Source organism: Ammospiza nelsoni, chromosome 17 (assembly GCF_027579445.1).
Source record: "Ammospiza nelsoni isolate bAmmNel1 chromosome 17, bAmmNel1.pri, whole genome shotgun sequence".
In the NCBI taxonomy this organism is placed as follows: domain Eukaryota; kingdom Metazoa; phylum Chordata; class Aves; order Passeriformes; family Passerellidae; genus Ammospiza; species Ammospiza nelsoni.
This window is the reverse complement of record NC_080649.1, coordinates 10,987,574-11,012,104: the sequence shown is the minus strand read 5'-3', so window position 1 is coordinate 11,012,104 and position 24,531 is coordinate 10,987,574. Positions and strand designations below refer to the sequence as shown.

The 24,531-nt window shown below is 44.4% G+C and overlaps 1 protein-coding gene across 2 annotated transcripts in view; it reads right to left on the bottom strand.

Annotated features, from left to right (window-relative positions):
• Positions 1-19,067, bottom strand: part of USP7 (ubiquitin specific peptidase 7) — a 68,829-nt gene extending 49,762 nt beyond the window's left edge. The window contains exon 1 of one of the 2 annotated variants that reach the window (XM_059484798.1): positions 18,520-19,067. In XM_059484798.1, coding sequence (XP_059340781.1) covers positions 18,520-18,598 — 79 coding nt within the window. In that variant the 5' untranslated portion in view covers positions 18,599-19,067. The remainder of the gene's footprint in view (positions 1-18,519) is intronic. The other variant, XM_059484799.1, reaches the window with a different exon arrangement.
• Positions 19,068-24,531: the final 5,464 nt, after the last annotated feature.

Below are 24,531 nucleotides of genomic sequence, written 5' to 3'. Positions count from 1 at the left end.
GTGTAGATTAACCGTGGGGAAAACGCCAACAACAATTAAACCATTCAAGGCTGAGGTTTGAGGTGGCTTTGTTAAGTCCTTTATGTGAGCTGATACACAAGCACAAGTGCACAGCCTGGTAACACAGGAGCATTTACTGCTTCCTGCCAGCCTTACAGGGAGCACTGCTGACAAAATCATTCTTTTCCACTGAAATTCTGATTTCACTGTTTAGTAACAGATACATTTCAAGTATAATAGTAAAGTATGACTTCAGGAGATTCCTACTACAAAAAAAAAAAAAATCTACACTTTAGGTTAATTTTAACGTTTGTTTTTTATGTAATTAACAAGAAGTAATTATGCTGTCATCTAAAATTAACAACTGCAAAATAAGCAAAACAAAAAATGTTCCTTTTTTCAAATGAGATGATCTAGAAAAGAAGTTGTTTCCTTGTTCTCTAAAACATAGATTTCAGAGCTCTATTCTCCACTAGTTTCCCAAATTGCTAAAAGCCATGTTTCCCAGGAGCTTTTGAGGTTGCTCCTTAACAAGCTCAATTTTCCAGCCTCGCCTGTTAGTGCTGTGCCACATCCTACAAAAGCTCCCTGACCAAAGAGGACAAACACAGAATGACTGTGCATGCTAGGGGTGCCCTGCTGGGATGGGAGATTTGTGGTGTCCCTGCCTTGAGCACAAAAAGGGCTCAGGGCTGGTGCCCCAGGGAGCAGAGACTGTGGGGTGGTTTACCCCATCCTGCTCCCATCTGGAAATCCCCTTCCCTCCATCTTTGTCCCCGTTTTGACTGGAGTCTCCATGAAGATTTTTGGGGTCTAGACACTCCCAAGAAACCCCAACTATTAAACTTCTGGCCAGCCTTAATCTACTGAATTATCTGCCAGGTGGCTTCTTTCTTCTACTTTGTAGCATGAACACTAGCAATCATTAAAACAATTTTAGAAGTCTTAACAGAGCACTAATTCAAGAGTTTTCCTCAGTCTCTAACACAGAGCCATTAAATCCCAAAGCAGTTTACACTTTCTACAGCATTCGTTTTAACTAAGATTTAACCTTTATTTTCCCTTTCCATTCTGACAGAAACCTTTCTACCCCCAAGTGTTAATGGAAGAAAATTATTACTTAGGCTCTAAGAAAGAGCTGATTATTGTTGTAAAATGTTCTGAAGATCAGCTTCACTTCACTGCTTTGAAGATGAAAGTTACTGTACTGAAAACATCCAAATGTTAGCAGACACCAAAATTAGCACTAAACAGTGTTAATTATTTAATACTGCCTACATGGAGAACAACTTTCTTCAAACAAATAACACAGCTGAAAAACTGTTTTCTATGGAATCTCAGGTGTCGGTCTCCACTATTTACCATGGAATTCTTAAAAGAATGCAGAACAGGAACTTTATAATCCTCAGTTAAGCACTCCACTGACAATTTTATCACTTTTTCTTTGTCAGCAATTTTAAGTCGCATTCTTTTCTTACTGAAAACAAAAGGAAACTTTTAAGTGACTGAGAAAGCTTATCCTGTTTAACTATTCGGTGTTAAATAGCCAACCAGCTGCTCTGCTGCCAAACAGGCTGCCATGGGACCTGGAACCAAGTCCCTGCTTCCCCAGGCCTATTAGTTAAGCAATCACAATCAGGAATGAAGTTATACTCTGTATTCTAGAGAAAACAGCACACAAACCCAGCCATAGACAGATTTTGAGGCTAACTTGCTTTTCCAAATCCTAACACAAACACACTGAAATCCACGAGGCAAAGAAACTGCTGTGCACTCCACAGGCACATGAGCTGTGAACAGCCAAATTCACATCTCCAAACCTGAGCAACTCATAATACAAACAAGAAAAAAGAAAAACCTACTGATATACACTGGGACACCTCTAAACCAGCAATCTTTTAGAACCTCATCACAGACAGAGCTTCTTGAACCCTGTACCTCATACAGTAACATCTGCAGCTGCAAACTTCAAAACGACATGGTTTATGCAAACAACTATTTCAGAAACCGAAATTTGAGAGGTGCCTTCAAGAAGGAAGGCCTCACACCTATGTAATTTTATTTTAATTTCATTTTAAAGAGCAACTAAATGGCAGGAGTGGAGGGATAATGATGCTTCTGATGGAGTTTATTGTGTATGGTGTGGCTCTTGGATATTTCAGTGCTCACAGTAATGTCCTGATGTGTCATCATCCCAAATAATCATCCAAATTAGTTTTCCCTTGTAAAGGGAGACAAAACGAGTTGGTCAAAATTCTTCTCCTTTTTCTTTGGAAAACCGAGTTACTTCACATGTGGCAGCAATTATAATTAGCACATTTTTCTTCAGAAATATATTCTGAAGAGGAAATTGTATTTCACTGCTCACATGTTTGTTGCATATTTACTTTCTTACTACATATTACATTTAGTTTTTGTTTCCTGAGCCAAATCCTCAGACAGTATTTCAATAGCTTTCTGGTCAACTATTCTTAGAACATAAAGGCAACAAACCAGACTTGAAAACACATTTTAGGACAGTTGGCTACTGCGTGTCACTCAGTGAATTACATCTTTCTTATGCTTTGTTTCCAGAAACACACTCCCAATCTCAATACTCTATTCTTCCTGGCAAATCTTCCCAACTACTTCTATTTTCACTCCACTGCTGGTGTCACTCATCTGAAGCAAACTTTGAGGACTTCCAAAATTAATTGCTGCCTTCCTGCTTTGCCTCTGGCTAGAAGCTGGTATAAACACCATCACTGAAGTGAACTGTATCTCAAATTCCTTATTCTGCTGATGATGGATGATTCTTCCTGTGTCTCAGGACAACACAAAGTCCCTCAAGTTTACACCACACCCTGTATTTTTCTCCCTTAATAATGCAGTGTTTTGTGGTCTGTGTCATCATCAGCCACTACAACCTCACACACAGCTGGGATGGAAACCCTCACTCCTCACACTTCTGCTCCATTCACGTTTCCTGCTACGACTCTGGCCCCACAAATACTCTCACTATTTGGAGTGTATCTTTGGAGCATACAAAAGCAGATTGTTTTGGTCAGTCCTCCCCAGTACTGGATCCTCATTGCCCCTCTTTTTTCTGGACTACTTTTCCATGACTTTAAAACTGAACAGTTTCCCTTGAAGGGGTGTGAGCATGGGATAGTGCATGGCAGTGGATCACAGGGGAGAAGAGAAAAATAAACCCAAACACAGAGGTACACCACAAACTGCCTCGTATGTAACTCCTGGCACTTCCTTAGCTCCAGACCTTTTTCACCAAAAACATTCAATTAAGATGCCATAAGGATGTTCCTTCTTTCAGATGCAGACAGGACTTGATTTAAGAGATCTTGCTGAAGAAATAGAATTACATACCAAAAAAAAAAAAAAAATCTGCAATTAATGTGCATTATTTGCAAATTTTTCCACTGAAAAGTGACTAATTTTTTTTATTCAATAAACTAACTGAACTGAAGCAGAGAGCCCCAATTTAAATGCCATTAGAGTCAGGTCTGACCCAAACCTCAAATAAGCTCCAGATGTTACTGGTCAAAATCAGAATTAGAGCAGGATTTAAGAATTACTGAGACAGTAATAATTTAACTGCAACTGTTATCCCTTCCGGAGGGGGAAACTTCTTCTCTGAAAGAAAGGAAGAGACACACTGTGCCTTTGCAATAAAGAATAAGAAGAGATATAAAAGACAATTTTAAAATAGGAGAAGATAAAATAGACAGGGACTGAAAAGAGAATGGTTACTTTAGTGGTTATTTTGCTGGAGGTTATCAGGGAGGAGAAGCTGCTCTCTGGGACTCAGCTCTCAGACCAGCAAAAGAACCCAACCAACCTTTTCAAAGAATATTCAGTTATTTTCCCTACAGAAGCCAGGTGGCTACAAGTGGCAGTGCTGTGTTTATCTGGGTGGTAACACAACACTGGCACACTTCAAACAGCTAAGCTACACAACAGGAAATTTATCTGTGCACATGTAACAGGAGAGTCCTTACCTGTTTGAGCTTGTGCACAAACCCCATCAGACACAACACAATTGTCTGGATTTTTACCTAGCAGAGGTACCTTCTCCCCACCATTGCATCCTTTGACCATAAAAATGTTAAAATATACATACACTGTTCATTCATATGGCCATGCTCAGGTATTTTAATGTCCCTGTGGATGTTTTATTATTGATGCATTTTCAACAAGCTTTAAGATCAAAGAAACCCCACAAGACCAAAAAGAAACACAGAGAAGGGAACAAGGTGAGTACATCTCTGGCTCACTTTGACAATCTGGGTAATAGATATTTCACTAAACATCTAGATGATCATCTGTGGGATGCTAGAGATCTCTGGGATTTTATCAGAAAACTTGTATCAAGCTGTAGGATCTCCCCATCCTGCCCTCCTCAAGGCAGGGCCCTGGGATTTAAGGCACTTGCAGCTGAATTGCAGGAGAGGCAATGCACCCCAGCACCAGGCTGCACACACAGGAAAATGCCACAGCCACTGCTGCTGGGCTGCACAATGCAAGATAAAAAGGTGCTCCTTCAGTGTTCAAAACACTGCAAATGCCACTCTCTCTTCTTTGAAAATTAAAATATTTACTTCAAAGTGCTTACAGAATAAATGACCCCAGAACAAAGAGAAACACCTTGCAATTAACTTAGAGGCATCTGGTTTTAACTTTTGCTATTGCCATCATACCTAACACATGCAAGTGTTCACAGCCAAAGAGGGGTTTATAACTGGGGGGGAAAGAGTATTTTCATTATTTTCTGCAAATCCTATTAGCAATCAACTCCATGAATTTCTCAAGCAAACAAAAAGGCTACAAATGTAAGGATTTCAATGCCAATAGTGCTTATTCCCTGCCTTGACACAACCCAGTACCCCTGAAGTCTGAGCACACCCCCAGTCCCTGCAAGCTTCCTTCTCAGGCACAGTTCTGAACTCACCCTGCTCAGCTGTACAGGGAACTCCCACTTGAATGCTGAGCTCCAGCTACTGGGGAAGAGGAAAGATTATTCTGTATCTACCAATAAATGCATCATTTGCACACATGCAGACAAACTCAGACACTGGTCCCAAGGACCCCATCAAAATCCTGGCATCCCTGTGCAGCTGAGGGTAAGAACCAGCATGGAGTGACAAACTCCTGCTACACAACAGCACTGCATTAACTGCATGTTACAACTGCTCTTCCAGGGACAATTATGATTTTTTTTTGTTTTAGAAAAAAAGTTTGCTGGACTTGCAGAGTGTCCACGAGATTTTTGTTATCATTTTTAACAACTATGCAATCAGATTGGCTCAACAAGATACAGCTTTCACACTTTCTGTTCTGTAAGTGAGGACTAAATCAGAAACAGCAGTATTGGTATTATTTATAGAATTTAGGATTATTTTAGTATAACTGGCACTATTATTGTAATACTTGATTTAAATAAATACTTTATCTGAGATCAAAGAAATGACCCTACATTTTATTTCATATACTAATGTACTTGATCTGGCCAGATCTTGAACAGGATCAGCAATCCAAGTGCCAGCAAAAGTTTCTCAATATCCAACAATCAGACCCTGTGCTTACACAGGTCCATAACCTTCATGATGCTTTATCCTCAGGGGGAAACAGAAAGGAAAGCAGGAGTTCTAGGGCATTAAGGGTTTTCAGTTTTTGAGTTTTGTTCAGAAATACAGAGAGGATGAGTGAAAACCTCAGCAGGTACATGATGCACAGGGATGGCAGGTACATGATGTGCACACAGGAGCTGTTCCTGTCACTGCTGGCTCCTGCTATCTCACTGGGGCTCCATCAACTCTTTAAAATGGTAACATGCACTTCAAAATAGCTCCCACAACGTAACTCCAATCCTTGTATTTATCATCATCTCAAAGAGCTGGTAGAAGTCTGTGGAAAGGAGAAGGTATTTCTCACCACTACAAGTGGCATGTCTACAGCAATTTGTATTTTCTCCCAAATCTTACAACACAAAGTGATTAAGCAATCTGGGGAGGCCATAAGTCAAATGATTTAGGTATATTCAGGTGCTGGACTCCCATTAAAACAGGATCTTAAAATAGGTTTTGCTACTGCTGAAGATTACAGAGACAGTAGAAATTTCCTGCAGATCAAGGAGGCAGCTGCATACATTTAACCACTACAGGACTTACAGTTACAGATCTTGGTGAGTGAATCAACATGGGAAAGAAAAACACTGTGGTAAGGAAAGCATTCCAGCTCCCAGAAAATTCAAGGCCACTCAACACAGCCAAGAACACAGCTATCTTCAGCTATCTTATGAATATAAGCTGAACTTCTGAAGTGAACATATACCACTGAAAACTCCATGTGAGCTGAGTGCTGGCAGCACTCCCTGCCTGGCAGGCAGCTAACACACACCATCTTCTTTCTCTGTGGCAGCAGGAAGGAGGAGCAGGAATCCCTGCAGCCTCTCCTCTGCTCTGCCCAAGGAGCAGCCAGCCCAGGCTGCAGCCAAGGACAAGGCACCTCTTCCCAGTGCCCCTTCTCCAGGTGCCCCCCTGAGCTGGAGCAGGAGGTAGGCACAGCTTTTCTTTTGGAAACAGTTACACCTTTTCAAAGCTCCTCCTGCCAAGGCAGCCCTTCCTGTACCTTTGGTGCTCCCTCCCCAGGGAAGCACAGGGGCACAGAGCAGTGTCCTGTCACCCCAACACGTCCCCAGCTGGGCCATGGCTCCCCAGGAAGGGAGTGCTGTCAGAACAGGACTGCTATGGGCTGCAGTGCATCCCCACTGCAGCAGTGAGTTACCAAATTAACAACCCCCCCCCCAAATTTCTGAGCATGATGTAGAAACCAACCCACTACCAGCACTGGGCTTACAACACCAAGGGTTTAACTAGCTTCTCACAGAAGGCAACAGTCCATATTTAGGGTAGAAATCAACCATAATTGCTCAACAACTCCACTTACTTTAAAATTTCTTACTTCAGAAAACACAAATATCTATTTACAAAAGTGTGTGCTGCCAAAATCTTGAATACTTCTATTGTACACCCATCCTTTGATTTAATAAACTATGCATCTGAGGTGGTTAATGTGCATTTCAAGGTATATTAAAAATGAGAGATCAAAAATTAGCATTAGCCCAGGTAATCTCTGCCAACATTTTGCTCCAGCCATGCTAACTAGACCCTGTCTAGCATTAAGCTCATCAGTTCTAAGCCACTTTTACCTTCTTAGGTCTAACCTGTGAATGTGATGCTAATAGCAATAGGCACACTTTCAGCTGAATTCAAAATGACAGAAATTTCACGCATCTTCTTCTGCAAACTTTCCAGATCAGGAAGCAGGTTAACTCTGAAACTCTCTGCTTCTAGCACACCTGTAAAAACCTTTATTATCCAACCATCTTCCAGAAATCAGTGTCTCCTGTTTAAATTAGTACCATTACAACTCCAGGTCTGAATGCAAGCTGGAAATTTTCATCCCACACAAAAAGACAACTTGGACAGGAGACTGAAACCCTCACAAATACATTTAGATCATTATTTAATTTAAATTATTATTTAAATTTATAATATTAATTGGGTAACTGTTTGACTTTTTAATGTGTACTTGAATCAGAAAATAGTAACCCACTTTATACAGGTGAAAAACTGAAGACCCTTCGGATGTATCTCCAAGCTGGAAAATGCAAGAAACTATATTAAGTGACAAGGAATAGCCTTGTGGGAGGAAAAGAAAAAAGTAAGTAAAAGAAATGAAGACCTGCAGAAGCAGACCTGTAATAGGAACAGCTTCATCCCCAGAAGTGGTTTGCATCTGAACAACATTCAATTTTTATAATAGTAAAACCATGTGTGTGCACCAAGAGCTCTGTACACTTGGATTTTATACCTTTGGAACTTTGCTACAGCCCTGCAATGCATTTCCTGGGGGAGACAGGCCCAGGTGCCCAGTAAAGGGTCTTGGGTATGTTTTAAAAACAAATTCTAGAAGCCGTTAACAGCATAAGATTTTTCTTGTCCTGCCTCCTCAGTACAGTTGACCCACGTGTCTGTGGGGCCAAACAATAACACAGACCAGTGAACTGAGCTAGGTTAAAAATAAACACAAAATAAGGAAGTTATTTTAAATTCAGATCTCTTCATTCATCTCCTTATAAGCAAGGAGGCAAAAGGGAAGCACAGAGTCAAAAACCCCTCTCTAGGAGACAACCTCTACTCTGGAGCAACGTTGAAGTGAATTAGCCACAACTCCTCCCCTGGCTCTCAGCAGCATGTAAAAGCCATCTGATACCATGAAGTCTGGTGCCCAGCCCAAATCAAGGACCTTCTGTGCAGCTTGTGCTCAGTTCTGGGTTAAGCTCCTCTTTCTTGCAGGCATTACTCTCAGCTGGACTGCTGCACAGCCACTGACAGTGCAGCAGCCAAGAGACTCCTTGGATGGGGGAGATGTTTGATGCCTCTGGCCCCACAGAGGTCAAGCACACATAGCTGCTAAGTGGGCTGCTGCTGGACTGATTTAAATAAAAGCCAGGTGACAATAATAATAATAATAATAATATTGAACAAAATGGGCCTTCAAGATGCAGTCTGTGTTGAATTCAGTGCTACTGGTACAACTTCAGCAGCAAAAGCAAGTGTTGATACATTTGGATAAGTAAGGCTCCCATGGCCCATGTTCAGATCTTGAGTAAGCTTTACTTCAAGCAATCACATTCTATTCTTGGAATTTACCTCCGTTTTGTTCTTCAAAGGTGGCATGAAGTATCTAAATTTTTATTCATCTTAATTATTAGTTGAAATACAGATTTACACAAACACTGCTGGGGTATGTATGATCTGAAAGACAACAAACAGATAAACATCCTGAGGAGAACCACTTGAGGCATGGGCTCTCACTGCACTCAGTTCATTCTAACTGCAGGATGCTCAAATGTATTTCAGAATTAGTTGGAATGTTTTCCTAATCCAGCAAGAGAGGTCACTGACCAATACAGCTGCAGTGTTTTTATCCCAAGTTGAAAAGCCTGAAGAGAGATGCTGAGGTTGCACACACCTTTCTGCAGTGGCACAGCCCAGCCTGCCCCAGAGCCAGCTCAGCTCCTGCTCAGCTGCAGGGACTGACGAGCCCCTGGCTCTGAGTCCTGATCTCAGCCCAGCACAGGGGCCACAGCAGCCATGGCTCACCAACAGGACACTGACACAGGCACAACAAGATCCATTCTCGTGCAACTTTCTAATTACTTTCCCATTAATCTGTGCTATTATCAAAACCAAGAGGGTTTCCCCAGCAGAGCTGTGCTGATAAGCAAAGGAGCTGCAGAGCTTTCCCTCCTTCAGAGGGAAGCCACAAGAATCCTTTCCAGTCAGGACCACATCCTTCCCACACCATCCTCTCTCCTGCTTTGGGTAATACTTTGTTCATCAGGCTTATGCATTGACCTCATACCTGTGCCCTGGAGTGTAAGTTGAAAAAACAAGACAAATCTGCTGAGGATTAGGAAATACTTTAAAATCAATAGGGAACTGAAGCAGTATATTTGAAGGAAAAAACCAATTATTATAAAATTCTGTGGTCAAACTTTCAGAACTAACTACTTTTAAAGAAATTATCAGTCAGTTTTTAGTTCTGGCAGATTTAGGGTCGATTTTACTGTTGCTTATTTTTAATTCCTCAGCCATAAGGACACTTCCAGGAAGAAGGAGAAAAAAAACGAAAAAACCCAACACCTAATCTTATGGTTACCTTTGTGGCATGACAGAAATACTACTAAGTGTTATTACAATACTACAATTAGTTTTCAAGGGGACTGGTTTTTTGATGCAGAGTGCAAGAAGTATTTGAAGCAGTCAGACTGAAATAGAGGAGGTGAAAGCCACACAGGAAGAATGAGGAGAGGAAAGCAGATGAAAACTGAAACACCACTACTCTAATTGCTATTAGCAGGGAGGGTTTTGCATGTGCCTTGTGATCCACTATTACATTTATATCACATACAGACACATTTCAGTTATCTCTGTGTTCAACTTCTAATAGTTTCTCATGTTCTCTAGAATTAGGTTCACCCCTTAATATTATTAAGCAACTAACACTTAACCAGATGAAAAATTCTCTAGAAGAGGTCAGTTCCTTGCTATTCCCAAGGGAGAAAGAAATCTAACTAATCCTTAGCTTGATTTAATGAACAATAAAAGGTTCACACAGACTCTGCTTAAGCAAATTTCCTTTTACAACAAGTACACCTCACACTGTCTCAGGACCTGAAGCCTTTATCCCCACACAGCAGCATGTGAGAGTCCTGTCAGCTCCATCTGTAACAGAAGCAAATTAATCATTTATCTAACTGAAGAATTAAGATACTCTCTGAAGGAAAACTTGTGCCTAAAAATTGTTACCTCACTGCAGTTACCAGAAATACCTGGTGATACTTCTGAGACATATTTCACAACTACTGAGCTGCAAAGAGGCAGCTGCATCAGGAGAATTGTCTGGATTTGGGAGCAGGAAGGGAGAATCCAAGTTCTGCCCCACCACCAAATGAAGTGATCTCTGGTCTTGAAAAATAACAAAGATGATGCAGAAATCACCATGGCCCTGTACCGGGATTCAGAATTCCACCTTGACTAAGACAATACGCATTTTTAGATGGGAGGAGAAGGAAAAAAATAATAAAAATAAATGTTCACTCCCCAAACAGTTCTTAATCTCTTCATTCTTTTCCAGCAGTCAGAGACTGTCAAGACTAAAAAATGCAACAGGTTATTGTGCAAAACCAGCATACTGCTGAAGGGCACAGTCATCCAGGGGGCTGAGGCAGCCTGGCAGGACCAGATCCACAATGGGCCCTTGTCACAGGTGATGGGCAGAACAGCAATGAACAGAAACACAGATCCCAGGCACAGGGGGCCACCTTTAGACCCCAATACCTGCCCACTGGAATACAACATTGCTAGTAAACCAGCCTCTGCCATTGGCACAAGCATGTCCAGCACACTGGGAGAACTGCAGAACATGGGCAAGTTCAAAGCACCTCCCCAGAATCCTCCTCCTCCTCTGCTGAGGGATGAAGGCTCAGCTGCACACGGGAGCAACAAGAGGGGGTGGCACAGCTGCCCCAGGGGCTGGACAGGGTGGCTTCCTCCCACAATGTGTTGGTTGTATATAGAGAAGTCTGTTTCTCTACTTAAAAATGGAATTTTTCCCTTCTTAAATGTTATATATTAAAATAAATAATATCATTTATTACCTTATCTACTAAAGAGAAATGTAGCATCTGTACATTTTTAATTCACTGTCTAGGCATTTTATGAAACCAATTTACACCACTAATGTCAGATCTATTTATCAGAAAGAAAATTAACATCCTAAGTTGTATTTGGAGTTTAAAACCATCACCAAGTTGTAATGTGCTCTCACACTTTATCAAAATCTCCACCAAAGTTCTATTGAACAATATCAGGAATATCAGAAAACTCACTGAAATGCAAGGGGAGGAAAATCTCTGTTGTGGGAATACAGAACCATTCCTTTTTTAACCATGGTAGAAATTAATCCAATTGTTGTTATTAGGGTAACATCACAATTAGAACCCTAAACCAGAACTGTCCTTAGACCTTTACCAAAACACACATGCACAGCTGGAGATGCCATATTCTTACAAAAATCCTTACATTGCACCTTGTGAAATCAGCAGATGATCAAGATTAGAGCTCAGTGAACACCAATGATACTCCTACACATCCTTCACTATTTACACTGGGAAAAGGGAAATTATGAAAAATGACCTTAATAATTTTCACAGATTTCTGCATTTAAATCAAGTTCTACTGGAATGCATTAAACTACTTAACACACAACATATAAAGCTGCAAGTTCTGTTTCCCAGCAATTTTATGTTTCATATCAAAGAGATGTGACTATATTAAAAAAAACTCATCACCTCTCCTAGGCTTCCAAATACTGCAGTACTGATAAAAAAATAAATCTATTTTGAACTTTCTCCTCATACGACATCCCAGCTCACCATCCCCATCATCTTCCTCTGGCTTGCACTGTGCTCTGGAGTGCCAGCTGGGGGGCTGGTTCTGCTGCAGAGGAGCTGATGGTGTTCAGGACACCTGGAAGACTGTCTAGACCCACACACCAGCACATGTGCAGGAACAGGCTGAGGGAGCTGTGCTTTTCCTTCTCCAAGTTAAGTAGGATGCTCCTGGCACACTTTCTCTGAGTGGCATCACTCTGGAGCTCACTTTACAGCTGCAGTCAGGGAGAACTCAGGTTTGCAGACAGTGAACATCCTGTTCTCCTAAGACATTTGATGCTACAGAGCATGATGGTTTTGTTTAAATCTTCATTATTATATGGGTCAGGAATGACTTCTTTTGGTAATGTTTCAAACAGCTGCCAAACAGCAACTAAAAACACTAACTGAGCTATGCTGTATTGATTACAGCATGGAATTTAAATTTTCTCAAAATTTATCATTAATCTCCATATTCTTAACACATTTTGCCTAACAAATATGCCCATGCTGTTACATTGGGCAAGCAAATTGTGATATTCTAGATTATATCAAGTCTAATATTAAACAGTTTTCAAACATATTTTTAAGTTCTGAAGAGAATCCCCAAGATTCTTAGACACTACAGTAAGAGTAACACTGTCTTCCCCAAACTAGAAATAGTCAACACACTATTTTCAAAATCTATCTACTAATTTCCAAAAACCTAATTTATTTCTAGTGGAGAAAATCTCAGCCTTCTAGAGAATCTAGGCAAATCAAAGTCAAAATAAGACACTATTTTCAAGCTGACCATTCTATATTTTGCTGGCAAGTCATACAAACCCTATTCCATGTTTCTAAACTTATAGAAATAGTTTTACTACGATCAGCAAGGCAAGATGAAAAATACATGGATTAGAAGAAATGTTAAAATAATGCAGTCTAAGCCAGCAACAATATGCACAGATTGTGCTACAGCCATTGCCACTGATTAGGTGCACTTTCACTCTTTTTGCTGCTATATGAAATTAAAATGCTATCACCACTGCAGCAAAATACATTAGAGTGACCAATGGAAATGTTTCAGAAAACAACACTATATATTTAATAACCTGACAAATAAGATAGCCCATCTCCAGCCCCCTTTCTATTTGTCAGAACACTTTAATAACTGTTAACCTTTTTGCTGGTAGTGTCAAATCAGTAAGTAGCAGATTTTGAATATATTAATACACATATATATTTCAGGGGAAAAAGCATACTTGCTATGGATTACAAATAACTTGTATTGGAAGCCACCCAGTCTTTTACTCCTCCACAATCAACAGCCCTAAACCCTACAGCCCCAAGATACAAAGTCAAACTTAAACAACTGATCTGAGGCACCTCAAAGCCCAAACTAAAGCAAACAATGCCCTATTTAAAATTTATTATCATTCAAGAAGAATCGGATGCTTCACAAGCTTTAAACCAGTTCATTTTCACCCTTACCCCAAATATCAGATGATGTCATGCAAGATGTACTGGCTGAACTGGTTTAACTGCTGCAGGCTGGATGCACTGTTTAGATTTTCTTGTGATAAATTACTTTGCAGCAATGAAACTGATTCAGGTACTTTTAAACAACTATCTTCACCTGCTTTTTTAAAGTAGTTTGGGCTCTTATTGCTCCTCCTCACACAACTTGACAGCTTGCTACTTTACTTTGTTGAACTCCCCAGGAACAACAGGGAGCAGTTTCACCACTTCCGAATTCAGTCAGCAGCACGAACAACTGGAGTGCTGTGAGGAAGCCTGAGATACACAGCTCATCCTGGGGAGTGTGGGATCTGCACTTCCCTCTGCAGCTTGCACACATTTTCCACTATTCCACTATTTCCACTTCTTCCCAGAGAGTTTACTAAATCTGACAACTTACTGAGAATCCACACTGGAGATTTCTGGGGGATGCACAGAAGGAACTCCAGACATAGCCTGCACTCTTCAGAAGCCACCAAGGCTGTTCTCCTGCTTGGCATGAAGTGGCTACTTGAGAATGATCCAATGCACATCTTCTCCCAAGGCCAAGCAAGCTGTTTCCAGAGCTACCAAACACGATCATTATTGCAATAAGAGCCCAGGCCTGGTTCTCTGCTCTAGGTATAACCCCAGAATTAACCTAATTTTGCTCGTTGTCCACTGCATCAGCATTTTTATACTTCCTTGCTTGACCATCATCTCTTTCATGGAAAATGCTGGAGAGGGGAAGGGGCAGGAAGAACGCATAAACGAGCAGATACCTACAGCTGTACAATGAAATTAATCTGCATTTTCTCCTCTCAAACACACAGCCTCATTTTATCACCACCTGGCTAAAGGCAACATAGAACACAGCAAAGGAACACAGGGAAAAAGAGGGATACAGGTCTTCAGGAGGAAGGCACAGAAGCAAGAAGAAAAAGAAGTGAACACAGTATTATGTATGCAAATGATATTAAATTGCCAGGAATTGAGAATACCAATGAAGACAAAATATGAGAGGGAAGCAAGCATTCAGAAGTCAGGCAAAAATAAGTCAAGTATTTGAGACCAGTATTCCACAGTGGGTCTGAAATCTAGCAAATTCTGTCAGTAATGAGCAAAACAGGAATGAGCAAGGAGCACAAACTTTCAGCTGCATGGAAAGAGCAAAATAGTGTGACTTTAAAATTTTCACATACACACAGACACATTGGGTTTTTCCTGTTTTTTTTTTTTTTTTTGTACAAATGTTGTATCATTTCACCTGCAATTCAAGTCTCAATTTTAATTGCCCAAACTAAGGGAAAACTTAAAAGATGGCATTGCCTGAGAGGCTGCAGAGCTGACACAAGGACAGAACACAAGTACACAGCCTGAACTACCAGTCACTGCACGTTCCCTGCCTGTGACACTGTGTAGCCAAGCCTGCACTGGCTACTTCAGGAAAGAAACATCCCTAATGAGAAACCCATATACCTATGGAACTATGGGCAGAGGCTGAACCTACAAAAAACCAGATTCAAATTATAAACAAGGGAAACTTACAATTATTAAGCTGCAAATGAGACTTTTCATGAAAGAACGCCATGCAACATGCAACTGTAGATTTGTATTAAGCAGAGTTCTTTGAAGCTCAGGCATTTGTGAAAAGATGTTACAGAGGAAGCATATATAAAGTATCAGACTTGGATTCAATTACACTTTATAGAGCAACTCACTAGCAACGCCAGAGCCCTAATTCTTTGCATGATAAAGCAAACTACACACCCTACTTACAGCACAGAAAAACTATTATTTATTTCTTCCACTAAATTTATTTAGCATACAAATAAACTCTTCAAAATTTCCACAGGATAATTTACTAATCAGCACCCCAAACTGTTAATTTATCTAACACCCAGGCACCAACGGCTCATGTGCACACTCCCACTCTGCTTGGGCCCAAAGGCAGCCACAATCACATGTTCTTGTGCAGCAGGGAATAAATGAGGGGTGCACACAGAATGCAGGAGCAGTGACAGAATTTGGCCAGGTAACTGTCATCACCTGTGCCACCTCAAGCTGCCCTTCTTGTTCCTTCCCGCCCCAATGCCCTCACCACACTCACACAGCACTAAATGGGACTGCAAGGTGAACCCAATTAACAACCTGAACTGCATCTGAACCCCCACCTTCTGTTTGTGATAGTCCCAGGGAGGTTCAGTAGCCCAACTGCTGCTGTGGCACCTGAGGGGACAGCCAGAAGCAGCAAACACTGTGCTCTCCAAGTGTCCCCTCAGCTGCCTTCAGCTAGAGGGACACAACCCCTACTGAGCCCTGAAATTTAAAGTTTCTCTGTCCACATAGCACTGCTGCCAAGCCCCAGTAAGGCTAAAGCTGATTACTGACACCCAGGGGCAGCAGTACTAAATGCACAGGGGTGACAGGTGACACACAGCACTGCAGGTGAGGCTGCAGCCATCCCCTGGTGCTGCTCAGTGTGTTCCTGCCCTTACCGTGGCTGGCACTGCTGCTTTCCTCCCTCATGCAGAGATTAAGTTTCCTTTCTAAAGAGAATGTCTTCATCCCTTGTGAAGTCCAAAAGCCCTGTCCAGTAGTACTTCCACTTACACAGTGTCCATAAGGTCATCAAGGAAGAGTAAATTAGTCATAAGGGAAAGGGGAGAGGAAAACATAGTGACATGAGAGCAAACACTCAAAATACCATATCTGATTCAACCCTGAAGAGTTGAATTCCATACTTCGATTACTGCATCTAAAATTGTTATTTCACTCTTTAAAAATTGTTCATCTAGTGTAGCTGTACACAGACTGAGCAAACCTTCAAGTAATTTCAAATCAAGATGTGCAATTTTCCACTGTGCATTCTTCACATGCCTCCTAAATCTAATGTGATCACTCACTGAAGAATGGCATCCAATACTGCTCTGTGCATGTTAAAATTAAGCTAACTACATGTTATTAAGCATTTTCCTCACTGCTTGAAAACATCTCTAAAGAAAACACTAACACCCATATATTAAGATGACAAACATTGTTTTACACATTAAATTAATATATACCCATGATGTCAACTTTTAATAAAAGTTAGCAATAAGCTGATCTCTGCAGTCTAGTAAAATTAACATGTTTCTCTAAGAAAAATCAAGTATGGGAAAAAACCTCCACAGGCTAAACTTTTCTGGTTTTGTTTTTACATAAATGGACAGTTCTGTAAAGTCTCAAAAATTACCAAGTTTGTCATATCAGCTGGAATCAGCTGTGTGTGTTCTAATAGAGTACAAATAGATTTCTGAGACAATGATGTATTCTTAGTGTCACTATGCTGACATGTGCAGAGACTCTTTCCTCCAATGGAACTGGTCCTCAGCATGATTTTCACAATCATCAGTGATTTCTGCATGTTTTTTGGACTCCTGTATTACCAGTGCCAGAGGGGGTGCAATCCAGAGAAGTTCAGGACACCCTTAAACTGCATAAAAATGTCCAGCATGTCACAGTGAGCCCAGAATGGCAGAGCATCCAGCCCACAAAATTCAAAATAAACACCGTAAATACAGTCAATATTCTAAAGGACTTAAAAGGACACTGAGAAAATGCAGATTACTAATGACTGTCAAACAATCTGCTGGAAACTGTAACCCACAAGGCACTAATACTTGTATGTATACAAATAGGAGGTATATTTTGAATCCACTCCTTTTACTTATTTGTCCCATTGTATAGAAACATCACTTTGGAGATTTTACTAAAACAGAACTGAAGAGTAACTTAGATAGTAAATAAGTTCTAGCCATTATTTTATGAAATAGCTAGATTTTAAAAAGTCAGGTTTATGTAATGACCTTGTAAAATTGAAATGTAATCTCACAGTCACTGTGACAAACTTCCACTGAAGCACCTTCACTCCTCCCAATTTCAGTGGTTATTATTTAGCAGAAGGGTACACGTGCCAAGTCGATTGTCCCGTTTTCAGAAAAATATCTTATGCTAGTGGGTATTTATGTCAGGCTGAATAAGAATTGTCATCTTCACAGCCAGGCGTTCTAAACGAATATTTAGGGAGTTGGTGATTTTGACCTCCAAGTCAATCGGTACGAGTAGCTAGCTCACTGTGGCCGTCCTTCCTTTGGGAACGAAACCCCGCCGTACGTTTGCCCGAAATAATGTTACAGCGTTGAATTCAGATGGAAGGTGTTGTTCAGAGCAGGGGAGGGCGTGCAAAAACAACACCACAACGCAAAAAAGAGTAAGAAAAAAATAAAAAAAAGGCCCCGCTAAAGGCACCACTGGAGACTACACCGGACGGGGGTAGGGAACATGCAAACGTAGTGCCTCCTTTATGGAACCAGCGCAACTGCATGACGGTGCAGGATGCGGGCCGCGGGCTGTGCAGGCGCTACACATGGCCAGCGCTGCCCGCCGACCCGCGCAGGCCCGGCCGGCAGCGGGTTCTGTAAATAACCCTCGGAGGAGGGTTAATTAAAAATGGCGAGCAGCGTAGCTGCCTGCATACAATGAGCGGCCGGGCAGGGCAGGGCTGCAGCCCCCCGCCCGCCCCGCCGGGGAGCCCCGCGACAGCCGCGTCCCCTTGGCCCGCCCCAGGCAAAACCCTGCCCCGGAATCACGGCAACTACTTTGCCCGGACCCCCGTGCCCCCCCCCCCCCCCCCCCGGCTCGCCCCACGCCCGGCGGGAGGCTCCGAGGGTCCGGGGGCGCGGGGCTCCTTTTGTAGCGGCGCTTCCCCCGCGGCCTCCCCCTCCCGCGGTGCGAATTCCTGCGGAGCCCCCCGGGCCGTCTCCCCCCGGCCCCGCACCGCAACTTTGCCCGGCGTCTCCCCGCAGCCCCGCCGAGCAGCGCTCCCCGCGCCCCGGAGCTGCCGGGGCCAGCAGGAGCGGCCCGGGCAGAGCGTGTTTACCGCGGAGAGCGGCCCAGGAGCCCCGAGGGGACGCGGCGCTGGGGGAGCCCCGGGAGCGGGGTAGAGGGGCGAGGGGGAAACTCTCGGCGGAGTTGAGGGCGCGGGCCCTGGCCGGCTTTACCTTCCATCTCCATGTCCTCGGGCTCGCTCAGCTGCTGCTCCCCGGGCTTCTGGTGCTGCTGCTGCTGATGGTGGTTCATGTCGGGCAGGGGCTGGGGCTCGGTGGCGGCGGCGGGCTGGGCCTTTCCCGCGGGGGGCTGCGGGCCTGTGTCGGGAGGGGAAGGGGCGGAGGAGCGGCGGGGCCTCGGCAGCGGCCGGGACTGGGCGCCCGGCTCGGGGGGCTGCGGCGGGGCTCCGGCGAGTAGGGAGCGGGGCGCCGGCGGAGGCAGCGAGACGCGCACGTATTTACTCGCTATTCGCCCAATCTCGGCGGCGGCACCCGGTCGGGGAAAAGGGGCTGGGAGGAGGGTCCGGCCGGGGGCGGCGGCTTCCCCGAGGGCCGGAGGGGAGGGGACCGGGAGGGGGGGACGGGAGACCCAGAGTCAGGGCCCGGCGGCGCCCGGCGCTTCCCCTTCCCCCGGCGAGGTGTCCGCGGCGCTGCGAAGTCGGGGAGGCGCCGCGGGGCCCCTGCCGTGCCCTCCCGCCCCCCCCGGCGCCCCGGCACCGCCGCTGGCCGACGCCCGGCTCGCCGCTCCCGGCCCGCGGGCCGCCCCCGTCGCCCGAGCCCCGGCGCGCTGCTGCCGCTCCGCCGCCGCCAGCGCTCTGTGCCTCAAAATGGCGGCTGCGGTAACGCCGTGAAATGTCACATCCGCATGAGGGGGAACAGCCCGCAGCCGGGGAGGGAGGGAGCGAGCGAGAGAGGGAGGGGAAAGCGCCGCGGCCGCCGCCGCCGCCCCAGGAGGCCGGAGGGGCGGGGACAGGGGCCGGGCGCCGCTGCCGCCGCGGCCTCTCCGCAGGGCCGCCGCTGCCACCTGCGCGGGGAGCGCTGCGGCCACCGCTTTGCGCTGCCCGGCGGGCCCTGAGCTGCCGCTGCGGCGGGCCGAGACCCCGCTGCTCGCCCCGGCTCTGGCTGGCGGGGGCCGCGCCCCGTGCTCGCCGTGCGGGCCCGGGCGGGGAGCGGAGGGAGCCCCGCACGGCCGCGCACCGACACCGGCCGGCTCGCGCGGGGCTCCGGCGGGGCCCGTGGGCTCGGTTGCCTCTTGCGCCCGGGCCCGCGGGTGTGTGGCTGTGCGGGGCTCATGGCGGACCCTGCCCCACACCGGGCTGCGGCCGGGGCTGGCCGGGCAGGGGGCTCTGGGCCGGGGTGGGCCCGTCCCGTCCCCGGCGGGCACTCACTGCTTGTGCGGCATAGACCGGTGGGTGAAGGGTGGGTTTGTGTCGTGTGTGGGAAGGGAAAAATCTGCTGTGAACAAGACCTGCATGCCGCTGTTTTATCATGGGCCTTGCCGGAGGATGTAGTGGCTCCCAGGGAGAGACCTGTCTGTTTTCTCAGGATGGATGGAGAAGGCAGGAGTGCGAGTGAATCAATAATATCTGCTCGGTTAGAGCAATGAAGGAAGCAACTTCATTTCAGGATGAAGGTGTAGTTGGAAGGCCGTGCAGAGTTCCGTTAAACAGTCCAGTGTTTACTTCAGCATCCTGGGAAACAGGCAGCAGGACAGGCTCCAAAGGGAAGGACACAGAACATGCAAAATTTGGCTTCCTGAAGGGACTGGAAATGTACCTAAGCAGACAGTGCTGGTCTACCTGCAAGTAGATAAATGAATTTTTTTAAATTACTTGTTTTTCTAGTTTATAAAATGAGCAAAGCAAAACCAATTCAACACGTCTGGCTTCTCAGCAGCACAGGAGTCTAGAGGGGTGGGCAGGGGAGGAAAATAATTTCCAACTATGGTGTGTGAAACCCTGCCTTAAGAAGTAAATTCTAGGTCTAGAAAATGGAAAAAATAAACGAAGATGAGGATAGTAGTGGGAGGGTCAGGTTTTACAAGCACTTAATTTGATAGTTTGCGTCTCAAAAATTTATTCTGACTTTCCCTGTTCCTCTGAATTTTCAAAAGCTTTTTAAAGGAAAATGAATTACAGATCTGGAAGTTATTTGTTGATATTGACCCAGGCAAAAAACATGACAAATCTGCCAAATCTGGGTTTACAGTGTGTCAGCTAAAGAGGGAGATTAGGACAGATGTTCAGACAGAGATTGATGCACGTATCTTTAGTCTCCTCATGTCCTAAACTTTGAATTCCCCACTGCCAGGCTTTCCCTATAATTACCTCCCAGAACAATTACTGTTTCCTAACAACTTCCATTCCAACCTCCTAAATCATACACAGGTTTAAACTCATCCCTCCATCCTCCCTTCCAAGTGATCCCCAATACAGGATGAACCAGTATGTCACAACAGGAAGGTGGCTACAGGTTATTATCTGATTTTTCAGCCATGGACACTGGGCTTGTGGGCAAGCGTGAGAATGAGTACCTAAAATTAACTGCAGGCTGATGTTAACATGAGCCTTAAAAACATTATTTTGTATGCAAAAACTTCTCTGAGCTTCTGTTCATTCTAAGGTAGATAATTTTCCAAAATTGTTGAAATAATGTTCCAAAAGTCCTACTGTTTTAGGGGAGTAAAAATTGTGCAAATTCATCTGTACAAATCCTTTACTGTGGAAAAGTGTAAAATGTAGTATTGAAGAGAGAGAAAGGAATTTTCCTGTCATTAGCTGTGTGTGGGAACAATGCATCATCAGTTTGTGAAGGCAAAATATCAAAATCCAGCACTTGACTGTATATTCCTAATTTAAGTGAACTTTATCTTTTGAGAGTCCAGCTACAATAAGGTCTAAAGTGCCTTAAGATGTTTTGACAAGACATATGAAAATGTGTCATTTATATTGTGCAAAAATAGTAAAATTCTATGAAGAATTGATTTGAGTATTTATATTTAAGAGGGAATAAATTTTGAGTACATAGTAATGTTGAATGCATTTATGAAATAATTAAAAAGTCATTTTATACCTCATCAGCCAGTGATTGTAGCAGTGTGATTTGATTGTTTCTAAGCAGGAAATAGAAATCTTATTAACTGTAGAGCCTAAGGTGAAGTCCAGATCTCAACATATGCTAACACTTTATCCTAAATACATGAATAATATGTCTGCTGAGTGTTCCTGAGCCTTTAGCACTCCCTCCTGAAATTTTCTCTCTCCAGCACAGGACACAAAGGCTCTGTCCTTTGAAGGAAAGGATGGTCACCTCTGTACAACCACCTGACCATGTCACTGCTGCCAGCACTTCACACTGTCTCCATTCCAACGCTGATTCCAAATCACTTCCTCATCCAGCTGATCCAGAAATGCCTCCTGTTTTCTTACAAATCTGTTTCTGCACTGCACAGCACATCCCGCAGTGACTCCTGTCCACTCTAGTTCTGATGGCAAATTCCTTGTGCAGGAAAGTTGGGTAAATCTCTGACATGGGTTAGTGATACTTAAAAAACCTAAATAACTATTAGCAGGAACATTGTGATTAGAGTCTAGGTATCCATTCATTTCCTTCTTGTCCTCGATTTTTCACTCTTTCCTTCAATTCCTTACACCCGTAACAGAATCTTCTCTAAAGTTTGGCCTCTATCCTGTTTCCCATCACTGTCCCTCTTGGCCATGTGCTCTGCAGAGCACTGAGCCATGTGGTGAAGCTGCACCTGAGCATGGGATTTCATCTCCCCCATCCAGGCATGGGGCAGCAGGCAAAGGGGATTTCATCTCATCTCCCCTGTCCAGGTGTGGGGCAGCAGGCAAAGGGGATTTCATCTCATCTCCCCTGTCCAGGTGTGGGGCAGCAGGCAAAGGGGATTTCATCTCATCACCCCCATCCAGACCATGGGGCAGCAGGCAAAGGGGATTTCATCTCCCAGGTCCAAGCTTGGAGCAGCAGGCAAAGGGGATTTCATCTCCTCCATCCAGGCATGGGACAGCAGGCAAAGGGGATTCTCCATCCCCTGTGTGTGCCCAGGTTAGGAGGGCTGGGGCTGGCCGCAGCCTCTCCACATTGCCTCCCCATTACTCATCCTAATGAGATGTAGTTGGAGGTGCTAGTGTCTTTAAAATGCCATTGAAGAGATGGGCTTTGTTTTGCGAGGCTGACCTGCTCCCCAGCCTCCCTGAAATGTAAAAATAAACCCAAGTCGGGCTGTTTATTTTTAAAACACTCACAAGCCGTGTCTGTGCACCAGGCTGAGGCTTCAGGACCCAGAGAGAGCCCCGTGTCTCCCTGTGCCTCTGCCCTCCAGGAAAGATCCTGACTGTGGCAGAGCCAGAGAGGTTCATCCTGTCCTGCTCTGGGGTACCCCCATCCTCAGCAGGGCCTGATGGCCACGGCTTGGGAAACTGTGGGAGGGAACTGCACAAAACTGGAGGAAAGGAGGAGGGTGCTCAGCCCATCCTGTGCCCGTGGCAGAATCAGGCAGACCAGGAGTGTTTCTGCCAGCCTGTTGTTTCCTCCCTGCTGCAGGAAACCTTGCTTCCCACTTGGCTCCATTTGCTGCCCTGCTCCAGCCTGGAGATGGCCTCTCCTGGCCAGTGCAGAGCTCATTCCAGCACCACTGATGGTGCTCCATGAGTGTGCAGGTGGCTGTGTCTATAATTAAGAAGATGTATAGCCATTTAATGACAGGAGGGCAATTACAGCAGCACACACCCTTAATACAGATGCACTAAACCAGCAGAACTGGGGTTGCTGCTTGTGCAGCTTATTCTGCTATGTTTGTGGATGAATATCCATTAATGCAGACATGCCTCTGTGCCAGCAGGCACTGACACACTCATGCCACTGAGTGTGCCCCAGTCAGGCAGCCTCTTCTGGCCTCTCATAGTTTTTCTCCTCCATCTCACATCAGACACATCACAATCAGACAGTTGCTGCCACAGTGATAAAAGTAGTTTGAATTATCTCATGGTGGCCAGAAGCCCCCCATTCCATTGCTCTAATGCTTTGTCCCACTGCCTCTGCTGCCTGGGTTGCATTGTGCCTGGAGAGAGTGAAAGGAACCTTTATTTAGGGACCCAAAGAATCATATCCATTGTCCCAGGTGCTCTAGATCAACAGAATGGCAAACCAGAGACTTTGCAGCTGAAGCAGGTGATCAGTGGCTCTTGCAAACACCTTCAAGCTGAGTGTGGGGAAAGAAACAATCACAATCCTCCTGCAGCACATGAGACAGGAGGCCAGCAGGCAAAAGCCATAAAACTCTGTTAAAGGTTCAAAATGACCTGGGAAAACGAGGTTATTTCTTTGACTGCAGTGTATGGATTTAGCTATAGCAACTTGTTCCACAAGTAGTGGGATGGATGGAGTTTCATGCCCTGTAAATGTATTTTCTACATTTTGTAACACTCAATATCCTGCAATAACCTCAGTCTTTTATGGCTTTTCTTTCCAGTGGCAAATGGCTCCGAATAACCCCAGTCTTTCTCTGAGCAAGGGCTGGACTCAGTGACCTCTGAAAGTTGCTCCAAGCTGCAATAATCCCATGGTTCTTAAATGTGCCAGCAGTTTCCACAAAGTATGCAGGTATTTCCCACTTCAGTTTTTTGCCCCTTTACTGGTTGGTGGTTTTTTTGAGACTGATGGACAGGCAGACAGTGCAATAACCTAAGCTTTGTTCCCTCAGAAAACTAGGGTAAAATACATAATCACAGCATTTTCAGGGATGTTCTCACTAAAGAGATCTTTGGTTTGATGATTTCTCTTTGATCACACAAACATATTTTAAGGAGAGATATAAATCCTTATTCCTTAGTAATGAAAGGTGTGAACCCATTACAACTGAATACACTACACTTCAAATATTTACATGATTTAAAGTATATTTTGTAGTAGTTTTTCAAAGCCAAAATGTTTATATGGCTTTCACAGGCAATCAAGATTCTAATGTCATAACTATTAAAAAAAGGAACTGATAAACTTTAATTCTCACAATAAAACCAGGACTGTTTTGCTGAAAACTTGAATGTTTACACCTAAACTGGTCTGTGGTGATCAGCCTCTGTTTACCATCTTTGAAAAGTCCAATGGTTCTTTTTTCTCATCATATTTTATTGGACACTGTAAAGTACAAAGTCAAGTATTACA